Genomic DNA, 15009 nt, shown 5'->3' with positions numbered 1-15009 from the left:
TTGTCCTCTTGGCTGCAACAACGTCACCAACTCCAGATTCTCATCCTACGTAGTTGTCACTCCTTCCAACCCCCTTTTGTCATTTTCTCCTCTGTGGGTCCTCAAACTAACCATGCACCTCAATCTTTGACTCTTCTTTGTCTTCACTTCTTCCCTAGGTGCCCATAAACTGGAAAATCTTGCCAGCTCTACCTTCAAAATATATCCAGAAGCACAGCCATGTCTTTTACCCGTATCCTACACCTGCCCCCAGCATCCCATGCCTGGACTATCACATTAGCCTCCTTACTGGTCTCCCTCCTTCCATTCTTTCATCTACTCTCAATATGCCAGACAGAAAAATCGTATTAAGTCAGAGCTTGTCGGCAGGGCGCGGTGGCTCACAGCTGTAATCCAGCATTTTGGGAGGGTGAGGCAGGAGGCTCCCTTGAGCCCAGGAGTTTGAGACTAGCCTGGGCAACATGACAAAACCCCATCTCTACAATAAATACAACAATTAGTGGCCATGGTGGCGCGTGCTTGTAGCCCCAGCTACTCTGGTGGCTGAGATGGGAGGGACGCTTGAGCTTGGAAGTGTCCAGGCTGCAGTGAGACGAGATCGCACCACTGCACTTCAACCTGGGTGACAGAGTGAGACCCTGTTTCAGAAAATTAAAAAATAAATACATAAATAAAATTTAAAAGTCAGATCATGTCCCTCCTTTGCTCAAAACTCTTCCATGGGTTGGGCAGTGGTGGCTCACACCATAACCCCAGTACTTTGGGAGGCTCATGCCTGTAATCCCAGCATTTTGGGAGGCCAAGGTGGGCAGATAACTTGAATTCAAGAGTTCAAGCCCAGGTTGGCCAACATGGTGAAACCCTGTCTCTGCTAAAAATACAAAAATCAGCTGGGCATGGTAGTGCGCGCCTGTAATCCCAGCTACTTGGGAAGCTGAGACAGGAGAATCACTTGAACCTGGGAGGCGGAGGTTGCAGTGAGCCGAGATTGAACCACTGCACTACAGCCTGGGTGACAGAGAGAGACCCTATCTCAAAAAAAAAAAAAAAAAAAAAAAGAGAAAAGAAAATTAGCCAGGTGTGGTGATGCGTGCACCTGTAGTTCCATCTACTTGGGAGGCTGAGGCAGGAGGATCGCTTAATCCCAGTAGGTTAAGGCTGCAGTGAGCTATGATCCCACCACTGCACTTCAGGCTGGGTGACAGAGCAAGACTGTATCAAGAAAGGAAACAAAACAAAGCAAAACCACAAACTCTTCCATGGCTCCCACCTCACTCTGAAATAATCAAAGTGGTTTTTGTGATCTACAACACTCCTTCCAATAGTGGCCCTTTCCAATAGGTTACTATTACCTCTCCCCACTCACCCTATTCTTGCCCTTGTTAACTCTGACCCGGCCCCACAGGTCACCTCATTGCATCACCTGGCTCAGAATCCTCATCCCTCCTGATGTGACAGCTAGTAGGAGCATATTTTATTTTCCTTACCCGTATTTCCCTTCTAGTGCAGAATCTTAAGTTTCTTTTCTTCCTTTTTCTTTTTTTTTTTTTTTTTTGAGACGGAGTCTCGCTCTGTTGCCCAGGTTGGAGTGCAGTGGCTGGATCTCAGCTCACTGTAAGCTCCGCTTCCCGGGTTTATGCCATTCTCCTGCCTCAGCCTCCCGACTGGCTGGGACTACAGGCGCCCGCCACCTCGCCTGGCTAGTTTTTTGTATTTTTTTGTAGAGACGGGGTTTCACCATGTTGGCCAGGATGGTCTCGATCTCTTGACCTGGTGATCCTCCTGCCTCAGCCTCCCAAAGTGCTGGGATTACAGGCGTGAGCCACCGCACCCGGCCTTCTTTTTTGTTTTTGAGACAGAGTCTTGCACTGTCACCAGGCTGGAGTGCAATGACGCAATCTTGGCTCATTGCAACCTCCGCCTCCCAGGTAAAGCGATTCTCCTGCCTCAGCCTCCTGAGTAGCTGGGATTACAGGCATCCACCCACATGCCTGGCTAATTTTTATATTTTTAGTAGAGATGGGGTTTCACCATGTTGGCCAGGCTGGTCTCAAACTCCTGACTTCAAGGGATCCACCCAACTCAGCCTCCCAAAGTGCTGGGATTATAGGCATGAGCCACCGCGCCCGGCCTCAACCCCTAATTTTTCCGTTCTGAAGTCAACAAGTTCCCTTGTCTGCTTGAATCGTGGTGTGGTGTGCTTCTGTTTGCGGCCACCACATGTGTCCTCTATGGTTCCAATGGGGATCATGGATGCGGCAGCCTAAAAGAATCTCTCCCAGTCCCGCCTTCTGTGACTCAAAAGGGCATCCTGTGGGGCCTGTGGACCTGTGACCGCCAGCACCTCCACCAGCCCCTCCCCAGCCCCTACCAGGCAGCTCCCCACTCCTGGACCACCCCATGCATGGGGAGAAGAAGGGGAAAGTCAGAGGTGAGGGTGGGAGGTTGGGTCAGTCCAAGGCTGATTGGGTTACCTCGCGCTGGACAGGAAGTGACTGAGGGTTGGGAAGCACAGGGGCCTGGAAACCCCCATCACCCCAGTACTGGGGTATGTGGCCCCGGTCTTTGCTGCCCACCCCAGGCCGCCTTCCTTGTTGCCTCAGGCTCCCATTCCACCCCCACCCCCCGCCACCAGTCACATGCTCAGCCGCCCTGCCCTCCCCCAGGCCGATGCTTCATAGCAAGCTCAATCCGGGCCAGACTGGGATGCCGGGGGAAATTGGACAGTGGTGGGTCGGGTGAGGGGTCAGACCAAAGCCAAAGCTAGTAAGAAGGGGGGAGGGAGGCAGTGCTGGGTGCCCCCATCCCATGCTTTGCTGGCTCTGTGAGGAAGGGTCTGTCCTGGGCCTCTCAGTGCTTCTTCCAACCACACTCCCCACTCCCAAAATCCCAGGACTCCTGCAGGTGAAGGTTCCTCGGACAAGTGGTTGAATCTCCTTTGGCTCTCAGCATCTCGTCTGTGGAATGATGGACCCCTCATGGGGCAGTTAAAGAAATCTGTTTCAGATTCCCCAAGAAGGCTAGGCACGGAGGCTCATGCCTGTAATCCCAGCACTTTGGGAGGCCGAGGTGGGAGGATCATTTGAGGCCAGGACTTTGACACCAGCCTGGGCAACATAGCCCAGGAGGTGGAGGCTGCAGTGAGCTGAGATTTCATCATTGCACTCCAGCCTGGGTGACAGCGCCTGCCTCAAATTGAAAACAAACTGGTCAGGTGCTGGGATTACACCTGTCATCCTAGCACTTTGGGAGGCCGAGGCCAAGGCGGGTGGACCACTTGAGGCCAGGAGTTCAAGACCAGTCTGGCCAACATGGCGAAACCCCGTCTCTACTAAAAATACAAAAATTAGCCAGGCATGGTGGTATAGCCCTGTCATCCCAGCTACTCAGGAGGCTGAGGCACAAGAATCGTTTGAACCCAGGAGGTGGACGGAGGTTGCAGTGAGCTGAGATTTCGCCACTGCATTCCAGCCTGGGTGACAGAGTGAGACTCTGTCTCAAACAACAACAACAACAACAAAACCAAACATAGATTCTTCAAGAAATGCCTGGCGCAAGGTCCTGCTCAGCGTTAGAACCTGATAAGTGTTCACTGTTTTCTATGCTAGGAAATATGACATCAAATATATTAATAAGAACAATAATAATGGCCGGGCGTGGTGGCTCACACCTGTAATCCCAGCACTTTGGGAGGCTGAGGTGGGCGGATCACCTGAAGTCAGGAGTTCAAGACCGGCCTGGCCAACATGGAGAAACCTGTTTCTACTAAAAATACAAAATTAGCTGGGTATGGTGGCACATGCCTGTAATCCCAGCTACTTGGGAGGCTGAGGCACGAGAATCGCTTGAACCCAGGAGGTGGAGGTTGAGCCAAGATTGCATCATTGCACTCCAGCCTGGGCAACAAGAGCAAAACTCCATCTCAAAAAAAAAAAAAAAAAAAGAAAGAAAGAAAGAACGAAAGAACAACAATAGCAGTCCCGAATTGCTGAGATCTTACTATCTGCCAGAAATTGCTCTAAATGTAACTCCTCCAATCCTAAGAATAATCTCCTCAGCCTGGCATAGTGGCTCACACCTGTAATCTCAGCATTTTGGGAGGCCAAGGAGGAGGATCACTTAAGGCCGGGCGCGGTGGCTCAAGCCTGTAATCCCAGCACTTTGGGAGGCCGAGACGGGCGGATCACAAGGTCAGGAGATCGAGACCATCCTGGCTAACATGGTGAAACCCCGTCTCTACTAAAAAAATACAAAAAACTAGCCGGGCGCGGTGGCGGGCGCCTGTAGTCCCAGCTACCCGGAGGCTGAGGCAGGAGAATGGCGTAAACCCGGGAGGCAGAGCTTGCAGTGAGCTGAGATCCAGCCACTGCACTCCAGCCTGGGCAACAGAGCGAGACTCTGTCTCAAAAAAAAAAAAGGCCAGGAGCTCAAGATGAGCCTGGACAACAAAGTGAGACCCCCTCTCTACAAAAAAATTTAAAAATTAGCTAGCCATGGTGGCATGTGCCTGTAGTCCCAGCTCCTCGGGAGGCTGAGGCAGGAGGATCACTTGAGCACAGGAGGGAGGCTGCAGTGAGCAGTGATTGCACCACTGCAATCCAGCCTAGGTGACAGAAGGAGACCCTGTCTCTAAATAATAATAATATCGATAACAATAATCTTATGAAGTAGGGTCCTTGACTGTCCCCATTTTACAGATGAGAAAACTGAGACTCAGGGAGACAGATTCTTGCCCAAGGTGCCTACCCGTGGAGTGGCTGGGCTGGAATCACAGCCCAGCTCTTAACCTGACAGGTGCCTGTCCCGGGATCCCAGGATCTGGCTTAAAAAATGTGTCATTTCAGGAGAAATGGATTCTGGGATTCTCACTGGAATCACTTCTTCCCCATGTAGAACCAGCAAATCGTCCTTCCCCCTCACCCGCCTGGGCCCTCCAAGCTGCTCAGGCCTGGGTGGCAGCCCTGCAGGCCCCTGAGGCAGAAGGACGATCCTTTTACTAGCCGGGGCCGGGAGGGGCGCAGGCACCGGGCACCAGGCGCGGGCGGCGGGCGGGCGGGCGGCGGCGGAGGCACGTACCCTTCTCAGGATAAATGTCTTCACTAAGGGTAAACCTAGTACCTTTTCCACCATGGACTAATTGGGGGGTGGAGAGGGGAGAGAGGTGGGAAGCATGGGGAGCGGGGAGACACGAGCCAGTGAGAGGTGAGGATGGAGGAGTGTGTGTGGAGCGGGCAAGGGAGGCGCGGAGAGGGGACAGCGAGTGAGAGGGAGGAAAAACAAGAGAGAGAGAAACGTCAGCTGCAGACAGACGGAGAGCCAGACAGACAGCCTCCTGCTCCAGGGACACCAGAGACACTAAAAGCAGCCAGGACTGGAAGGGAAGCTGAGCTCAGAGACCCAGCGCCCACGGAGGGCCCTGGGCTGGCTGGATCCGGGGAGAAGGGGGCCGTTGGAGGCCACAGGCCTTTACTCCCCTCGCCCCAGGCTGGGTGTCGATGGCGATTCTCCCTCTCCCTCCTGAGGTCAAGCTGCCAAACTTCTTCCCCTTGTTGGGACCAATTTTGAAAAGGTGGGGGGTCCCCAGGGAATCCTGCCCGCCATCCAGCCCCAGCTGCCGTGTGTGTGCACTCAGAGACGGACAGGAGACCGAAGCAAAAGACAGAGAGAAGGAGAGAGAGAGTTTGAGAAATGGGAACTCCCTCTCCGTCCAGCCTCCCCCACCAAGTCGAGGTCCCTCCCACCCTCGGGGCTGTCAATCATTCCTTAGCCCCATGACACCACAGAGGTCCCTCCTCAGGGGGCTTCAACCACTCCCTGGGACCATGACGTCAGAGGTCCCACCTGTGGACCTGCCAATCATTCCTTGACCCCTTGACATCAGAGGTCCTGCTCATCCTGAGCTGTCAATCACTCCTGAAGTCTCCCAGAGCTGTCAACTACTCCCTGGACCCATGACTGTCCAGGTCCCTCAGGAGCTGACAATCAATCATTCATTGGCCCTGGGACACCATAGATTTTCCCAGGAGATGACAATCACCTTGTGGCCTTACGAAGTCACAGGTTCCACACCTAAGAGTCATCAAGCCTGCCCTGGTCCTTGATGTCAAAGACATTCTATCCCAGAGCTGCCAATCATTGTCTGGCTCCAGGACATCACAGATATTCCCAGGAGTTGACAATCACCTCCCGGCCTGTGACGTCAGAGGCCCCGCCCCCACGAACCTTTGATCACTCATTGGTCCCCGGACTTGGTGCAGAGATGTCAATTCCGCCCCATCCATGACATCACAGGGGGAGTGAGCCGCGCAGCTGCTCAGGCTTGGGGCGGGGCTGTCTCTGCGGAGCGGGAAAGGGTGATGGGGTCTGGGCGTCCTTACCCTGGGCCGATTGCGTCTGTACAAAGGTCTTGATGAGCAGGTCGGTGGCCTGTGTGTAGAGCGACAGCGCATAGCGCAGGGATTGCAGGTCCGGGCTCTTCTCCAGGAAGGTCTTCTTGAGGCCCACGCCACCCGCATGGAAATATTGCTGGGGAGGAGAGGGTGGGAAGAGGTGAGGCTGGTGGGACTCTCTGCCCACTCATAGGGCTGGGTAGCCCTGCTGTCACCACTCCCAGTTCCTCCCGCTACTACTTTCTCACCTCTTCCTTTGCTTTGCCTAGTGAACTCCTATGCATTCCTCAGAACCCATCTCTCACATGCCCTCTTCCAGGAAGCCCTGGCTTCTCCTACCTTGGGTTCACCCAGCCCCCATCCTTCCCTCTACCCTTCTATACCTCAAGAAACACCTGGCACAAGGTCCTTTACATCCTTCCCTCTATACCTTCTCACTCCTTGGGCTCCCCCAGCCCACATCCTTCCCTCTACCCCAAGCCTAATCCTACAAGGCTGAGGATGTCTGTATCCAGCAGTCTTCCCTGGCCTGGGGCTCCTTAATGCTCTGGCATTAGCCAGCCCAGCTCTGGCACAGAAGAGGGAATGAGGGAGTGTTTATCAATTGAATGAATTAATGTGGGTCTGAGGCGAACCTAGGTCCATGACCACAGCAGCCACACCCTCTACACCCCCCACCTGGGATGGGGAGGGGTAGGGCCTCTCACCTTGATTGTGTCCAGGGCCAACTCAACAACCGCGCACTGCTTTGGGGTCAAGCTCTTGGCTTCTTCTCGTACCATGTGGTCCTGGATGGATGGGGAGAGGGGCCACGTGGGTGGAGTGGGCTCCGCCTTCGGAATCTGTGCCTATGGGTCTCATCCCTGTTAAACTTGGAGGAACTGGGCTGAGGGTCTATGTTTTCATCATCCCAGCACCCAATATGTGACTGGTACACAGCAGGTGCTCAACAAATATTTGTTGAATAAATGACTTGCCCTCTTGATCAAGTTGTACCTGAAGCTGAACCATTCACATCTTTCCGACACACTGGGGAGCAAATATCTTGTGCTTCAGTGAGTAGAGTTTCTGTCCTTTGAGCCTGTAATGCCTGTCATCATCCTGGGACCCCTCCCCCAGGATGGTGGCACCCTGGAAGCCACATGAGTTTGGGGGGCAGTCCCTCACCCCATGCTCTAGCCCCACTCCTCACCTTGAGTTTGGACAGCTGACCCAGCTCCTTGGCTGCATTGAAGATCATCTGGGTTCCCTGCGGGTAACAACAGACAGCTGGGTGAGGGCAGGGGCGCCACAGCTGACACTCCAGCCCCAGAGACCATCTTGGTTCTTGCCCAAACGCTCTGGGCAGGGCAATAATTGTGTCCCAGGGACAGAGGTCTGGAATTCCTCAGGAAGAACTGAGGAGGATGTGGTGAGCTCATCCCTGAAAATCCCAGTCCCGTGGGGATAGTACCCACCCTCTCAGCCTCAACCAGGCTTGTGTAATGGGAGAAACAGACGGGGACCGGACTGTGAGGGGCAGTGGGTTGGGGGAGCCTCAGACGGTGGTGTTTGTGGGTGTGGGCAGGGTTTTCCAGGGAAAGGGAGCTTTGGGAAAACAATAGGCCGGGCTGGGGTTTCAGAAAATGGCTCTGGTGAAACACTTCCTCCTCCTCAAGGAAGCATCCCCTCTGCAGGGAAATTTCCCCTGTAATCTGGAAGGACTTTCAGTCTGATTTTTTTTTTTTTTTTTTTTTTTTTTTGGACAGGGTCCCCCTCTGTTGCCCAGGCTGGAGTGCAGTGGCGTGATCATAGCTCATTGCAACCTCAAACTCCTGGGCTCGAGCAATCCTCCTGCCTCCCCAGTAGCTGGGACTACACGTGTGAGCCACCATGTCCAGCTAATTTGTGAAATTTTTTTCATAGAGATGGGGTCTTGCTGTGTTGTCCAGGCAGGTCTTGAATTCCTGGGCTCAATTGATCCTCCCACCTCAGCCTCCTAAAGTGCTGGGATTACAGGCTTGAGCCACGTTGCCAGCCAGTCTGACCTCTTTTTTTGTTTTTTTTTTTGAGACAGAGTCTTGCTCTGTTGCCCAGGCTGGAGTGCAGTTGCGCGATCTCAGCTCACTGCAAGCTCTGCCTCCTGGGCTTACGCCATTCTCCTGCCTCAGCCTCCCGAGTAGCCTGCCACCACGCCCGGCTAATTTTTTGTATTTTTAGTAGAGACAGGGTCTCACCGTGTTAGCCAGGATGGTCTCGATCTCCTGACCTTGTGATCCACCTGCCTCAGTCTCCCAAAGTGCTGGGATTACAGGCGTGAGCCACCACGCCCAGCCCAGTCTGACCTCTTAAAGGAAAAATCCTCCCTCTATACAAACACCTCCATATCCATCCTCCAGCCCACTCCCAAACAGACACTGGCAAGATGGTGACGTGATGATGGCTCTGACAAGCCAGATGGGCCTGGGTTCAAATTGCAGCCCTGCTGTGTGGCCCTGGGCAAGTCACTTAACCTCTCTGAGCCTCAGTTTTCCCATCTAGATGGGGAAAATCATATCTACTTTGTGGCTTAGTCTGAACTAAACATGTCTTTGCTCAGTGTTCACTAATTATCACTTGGTCTCAAAGTCATGGGCAATGCTAAGGGAGACGGGGTCCCAGCCTGGAAGGCATGTGTCTAGCCGCCTCTCTCACTGTTGGATGGCCCCAGTCTTGTCCCTGAATGCTCTGAGCCTCAATTCCCACCCTGGCTACCATGGATACCCATGGTAACTTGGGGGACAGGGTGGGGCTGAGTATTGAGGTAACGAGTCTTGTATTACTGGGTCCTGGGGTGGTCTGGGGGTCCTGGGTGAGGCTAGGTGGGGAGGGGGCCCATTTACAGTGGGGAAATTTGAATTATGTTTATAGTCTACCAGTTGGCCACCTGGTCATTCCTACTAGTATTATTATTATCATCTTGGCTGTTACTATTCTTATTTCTTATCTGTGATCCTGAGGTTCTTACAAGGCACAGTTACTCAGGGGTCCAGCGAACAGGGCCTCAGTTTCCCCTGCTGCACCCACCTGTAGTCTGGCAGGGCTCAGGAGCCTTCCTGGGTACCCTCTGCCCTACCCACCAACCCCACACCCACCACCCCCCACGAGCAAGCCCGACAGACAAAGGAAGAAGAGACCAACAGACAGGTTCACAGTACGCCCTCAGACGGCACGAACCACAGAGGTGGAAGGGGGCACAGGGGTAGGGTTGGGGGGAGTGGGGTGGGAGCCAGACAGACAGTGAGAGGCCGGTCTTACGTCTGAGTGGCTTGGCAATTTCACCCTGCCCTGTGGAGAGAATCAGGTGGAGGTCAGAGTTCTGGTGACTGCTGGGAGGATACTCAGTGGGACTTCCCTGCCCCCTCAAAGCACAGTCTCACTTCCCAGCCCAGGAGCTCCTCCCCAGGTCCTGAGTCTAATGGTGGGCCCCCTCCCCAGCTAGCACCTCCTCTTGTCCCCTAGCGGGGGTTTAGGGGTCAGACTCCTTGACTGCCAGAACACTCTCAGGGTGCCCAGGAGGCTGGAAGCAGCCTCATCCCACAGTCAGCCTGCCCCAGGATGGGGCACCTGGGGAGGTGGGGAGATGAGACAGGGCTAGGAATCTCTCCTCCTCCATTCCCTAAGGGGTTGCCACTATATCCCAGCACCCGAGTCTACAAAAAACATACTAACATATACTGTAAGTTCACTCAATGCTGAAGAACCCATACACTAAACTACATACGTGCATTCCTAAACACTTGCAGGCATGTGCACAATCACACACATAAACCCACACACCCTTGACCCCACACGGATTCACATCCACATATAGGGTGCCTGGACACTGAATATGCCCCCCAAAGGGCTGGCGGACAGAGTAGAGAATGTGTGAATCCCTGTGACCCACATTCACAAAGCTATGCACTCCATTTATATGCACAAAGGTACAACGATATCTTCTGCACAAGTGCACAGCAAGACAGCTGCTTGCGTGTTGCTGTAGCTCCCATCTCCTTGACAACAAGCACCCACTAGCACAGCAACAAAAAAATTTCTACATAAAAAACAACACGTCTCAATCCAGGGTGGCGATCCAGCGTGTAGGCTCCTCAAGAAGCCACAGAATTTCAGCTGAGCCCAGGGCTCAGATGAGCCCTATGGGTACTACGGTGGGAGGATGGGAGGTGTTTGTGCACACACATTAGTTCACATGTGCACACACTGCACGTTCTGTCCCTGGAGAATCACTTCATCTCTGACTTCTGGATTTGCAGGACTTGGTTAGAACAGCTATCTCCTACCCACGACCCCCAGCTGCCCTTCCTGCCTAGGTGCACAGACACACACACATGCACACGCATGCCCAGACACCGGAGCTCAGGGCCTCAGTTAGACGAGGCCCTCATTACCTTTTCTAATCCCTTGCCATGTTTTCTCAAGAGGTTCCCCTGCAGAGACAATGTCACAGGGTGATCAACCTGGCAAGTCGTGCAGGGTGGGAACCTGGGATGCTCACAGGAATATTCACGGGGATGGGGGAATCCACACTGCACAGGGGACTGATGACTGGGTTGCATGGGGATAGTGTGTTTGTTTGTGTGTGTGTGTGCACGTGTGCACGCACTTTAATGACTGACTCTTAAATGGTGTGAGTCAGAGACAGGAAAGAGAGAGAGAAAGATACAGATACAGAGCTAGAGAAAGCCAGAAAGAAGGGAAATAAGTCACTGCCAAAATATAATCCATTTACATTTACTGTACACATGAGACCCTTGGTTCTTGGGTTAACAGGAAAGCAAATGTGCTGCATATTCAGACAGATCTGAATTTGAATCCTGACTGGCATATATTTACTATATGACCTTGAACAAGTGACTCCTCTCTGAGCCTCAGCTTTCCTCATCTGCAAAATGGGGATAATAATATCCACCTCACTCAAAGGGTTATCATGAAGGTGAGCTGAAACGGGGGCTATGAGAAGGTCTGGCATATGGGGAGTCATTAAATGTGAATTCCTTTATCCCCCTGCCTACAAATGCATTGCCTGTGGTCGGGTATGCTGCCACCAAGTGGTTATAGCCAAAGACCCAGGCTGCAGCTACCAGGAAGTAAGAAGAGTACTTGTAAACTTTTGACAAAGTGAAATCTTGTAACAGCCTTGTCTTGCCCCCAAAGGGAAAATCTGAAGTTGTTTTGTCTCTGCTCTCATACATGTCTGCATATCACCACCACCATCACCACCACCACCACCATTAGCTCTGATTTAGCGATCACTGCCTCTGGGCCAGTCACTGAGAGTGCAGTGGCGGGATCTCAGCTCATTGCAGCCTCCGCTTCCTGGGTTCAGGCAATACTGAGATGAGTATTTTAATGCATCATGCCAGGTGGTTCTTAGAACTACCCTCAGGGAGGTGATGCAATAAGCCCCATTTTCCAGACAAGAAAACAGATGCTGGGAGGTCAAATGACTTCCCAAGGTCACAGAGAGAGAGTGGCTGGGCTAGAATTTGACCTCAAGTCTACCTGATGTCAAAGCCATGACAAAAGTCTCCCACTTGGTCAACTGGGTGTATGTCTTGGATTGGTGTGTGTCGGTGTGGATGGCGGGAGTTGGGTAGGCAGGGTGTGGGGTACCGAGGAATGGTCTGGAGCATGGAATTTCAGAAGAATCAGAAGTAGAGACCCTCATGGTGGGGACCTGCATTCTGAGAAGCTGCTGACAGTTCAGAGCCCAAAGAGGAGGTCAGAGGAATCCTGGGGTTGATCCTCTTTCTAGCTTCAGGGCATCTGGTGACATTTGGGCCCGGGAGCAAGGTTGGATTCTACCCTTAGATGGCAGGTCCGCTGCGAAGGAGGAGCTGGGATTTGGGTTTGGAAGCCGGTAAGGGGGGCTCCTCTGGACTTCAATGGGACAGAGAGGGTAGGCGTGGTTTCCTTCCCTCCCAGCCCCGCCCCCACCCCATGCCCCGCCCCAGACAGACACAGGCACATCTAGGCGGGAGGGAGGATGGTGGGTGAGGAGGGGGCGCTGGGTGGGTGGGGAGAGGGGTGCAGCGACGCGGTGGGCTGAGTCCAGACACAGAGAGGACGGACAGACAGACGGACAGACGGGCCTCTACTTACGATCATCTGTCAGCCGTGATGGGGGCGGGGCAGTGGGGGAGGGGGGAATAAGGTACCATGAGTCTCCCGGGAAGGCCAGGGAGGGGGCAGAGATGGCAGCACGGAGGGGCAAGACCCCTGCCCCAGCCCAGCCCAGAGGAGACGGGAGGATGGGAAGTCCGAGCCTCCCCCACCATCGTCGCCTATCTACGGCCCCGCGCACCCTTCCCAAGCCTCCGTGGTCCACCTGGGAAAGACCTCCCCACTCCGCAATGTGCCCACAGCCCACGTGCCATTGCTGTCCTCAGGTTCCTGACGTCTCCCGGAGGGACCCACGCCCAGCTACATCCCTCTACAGATGTCTAGGTCCCCCTGGTCCCTGGAGATTATGGCCTCTGGTCTATCGGTCCTGGTCTGTGGATGGCCACTGACCTCTGCTTGACTTCTTTGACCTTGGATGCCCTCCATGACCTCTGGCTGACCTCCAGGAGCCCCCTGGTCTATTGATCTCTGATCTTTGAAGTCCATGGTATCCCCCTTCTTTGGCTTTTGAATGAGCCCCAAAGCCCTTAGAAAAACCCATTGATGTCTATGCCCTCTTTTTTTTTTTTTGAGACAGGGTCCCACCCTGTCGTCCAGGCTGGATTGCAGTGGCACCATCTCAGCTCACTGCAGCCTCTACCTCCCAGGTTCAAACAATTTTCGTGCCTCAGTTTCCCAAGAAGCCGGGAAAACAAGCACGCGCCACCACATCCAGCTAATTTTTGTATTTTTAGTAGAGATGAGATTTCACCATGTTACCCAGGCTGGTCTCAAACTCCTGACCTCAAGCAATCTGCCTGCCTCAAACCTCCCAAAGTATTGGGATTGCAGGCGTGAGCCACAGTGCCTGGCCAATGTGGGCCTTCCGTGACTCAAGGATAACCTTGATCTCGAAGCTGACGTGTTTTCTAGATGACCTCTGACCTCTGAATGCCATTTTGACCTACATGTGACCTCTATGACTTTAGCGGTCTCTTGACTCTACCTGATCTCTTCGACCCTGGAGAAACCACAATGGACTCTGAATAATCTCTTTAACTCTTCGATGATCTTTAACCCCCATGTGACTCTCTGACCTCTGAATGGCCCCCCACTGACCTCTGGTGGCTTCCATGACCCTTGGATGGCCCTTGAGCCTGGATGACCTCGCTGAGACCGGATGCCTTTGTTCTCAACCCCCAGCCTCTAGGCACCAAGTTTTCTGGGCTCCCTCCAGGGATGTGACCCAAATATCCCCACGGGCCCCCTGCAGGTCTCACCGTCTGGTCGGTGAGGGGTGGCAGGACGATGGTTTTCTCCATGGTGTTCATAACCAGCTTCCACAGCTCCTTCAGCACTCGCTTCAGCACCGTCTTTTCACAGATTTTGGCAAAGAGGGTCAGGCTGGGGACGAGGGGCAGGTCTGAGAGAAGGCCCAGTTGGCCCCAATCCACAGATCCCCTTCCCTTAACAGGTGGGCAAGGCATTCCACAGGTAGGAAAGAGGGCCCACAGCCTGTACAGGGACCCCTGGGTGGTTTGATGGGGCTATGGTATCTGATGCATGAAGAAAAGAGTGAGTGGTGGTTGGACTGGTCAGCAGGGACCAGATGGGAAGGGCCATCAACGTCTGCGAGGAAGGCTTGGGCCTTATCATGAGGATTGGGGTAGTGGGGGAGCCATGGAGTGTTCAAGAGGGAGACACAGCCAGACTTTCATGTTTGAAAGAACAGTGTGGGGGAGGAACTGAAACAGGAAGGATGGAGATTAGGGACTATGAGGGAGAAGGCCACGCCCAGGAGGAACAGGAGGGGAATGGTCAGAGGGCAGACTTGAAAGGGAAAACAGCAAAGAAATCGTGGTTGGATGGACAGGGGTTGAAGGAGACAGGCAGTTCACCATGATCCATCTGCCAACTGATCCAGTCACCCACCAATCCATCCCTCTTCCAGTGGTCCTTAATTCTCTATTTCTTTTTCTATCCATCCATCTGTCCATCTGTTCATCCATCCATTCTTCCATGCATCCTTCTACTCATCCATCCATTGATCCACTTATTTATCCACCCACCCATCATTCATCCATCTGTCCATCCATCTATGCATCAAAACATTTGTTCATTCATCCAAATATTACCCAGCTATTAATCCATCCATCCATCGACCCACTCATCCACCCACCCACCCATCTGTCCATTCATTTATGCATCAAAATATTTATTTATCCATCCAAATATTTATCCACCTGTATCTATCTACACACCCACCCATCCAACCATCCATTTATTTATCCATCCACCCATCTGTCCATCCATTTATGCATCAAAACATTTATTCAATGATCTAAATATCTACTGACCTATCCATCCATCCATCCATCCATCCATCCATCCATCCATCCATCCACCCATCCATCCATTTATTCATCCATCCACCTATCTTTCCATCCACTTATGCATCAAAACATTTATTCATCCATCCAAATATTTATCCACCTAT

General features: G+C 53.0%; 1 protein-coding gene across 1 annotated transcript in view; it reads right to left on the bottom strand.

Moving 5' to 3' along the window:
- Positions 1-15009, bottom strand: part of UNC13A (unc-13 homolog A) — an 89527-nt gene that overhangs the window by 10250 nt on the left and 64268 nt on the right. Inside the window, exons 36-42 of the mRNA XM_026456971.1 lie at positions 13793-13916; positions 12513-12518; positions 10799-10837; positions 9666-9695; positions 7582-7638; positions 7097-7177; positions 6378-6525 (exon numbers count right to left, since the gene is read on the bottom strand). Coding sequence (XP_026312756.1) covers positions 6378-6525; positions 7097-7177; positions 7582-7638; positions 9666-9695; positions 10799-10837; positions 12513-12518; positions 13793-13916 — 485 coding nt within the window. The remainder of the gene's footprint in view (positions 1-6377; positions 6526-7096; positions 7178-7581; positions 7639-9665; positions 9696-10798; positions 10838-12512; positions 12519-13792; positions 13917-15009) is intronic.

Source organism: Piliocolobus tephrosceles, chromosome 21, assembly GCF_002776525.5.
Source record: "Piliocolobus tephrosceles isolate RC106 chromosome 21, ASM277652v3, whole genome shotgun sequence".
Taxonomy (NCBI): Eukaryota; Metazoa; Chordata; class Mammalia; order Primates; family Cercopithecidae; genus Piliocolobus; species Piliocolobus tephrosceles.
Note: the sequence above shows the minus strand (reverse complement) of the source record. Positions and strands in the feature narration are given on the sequence as shown.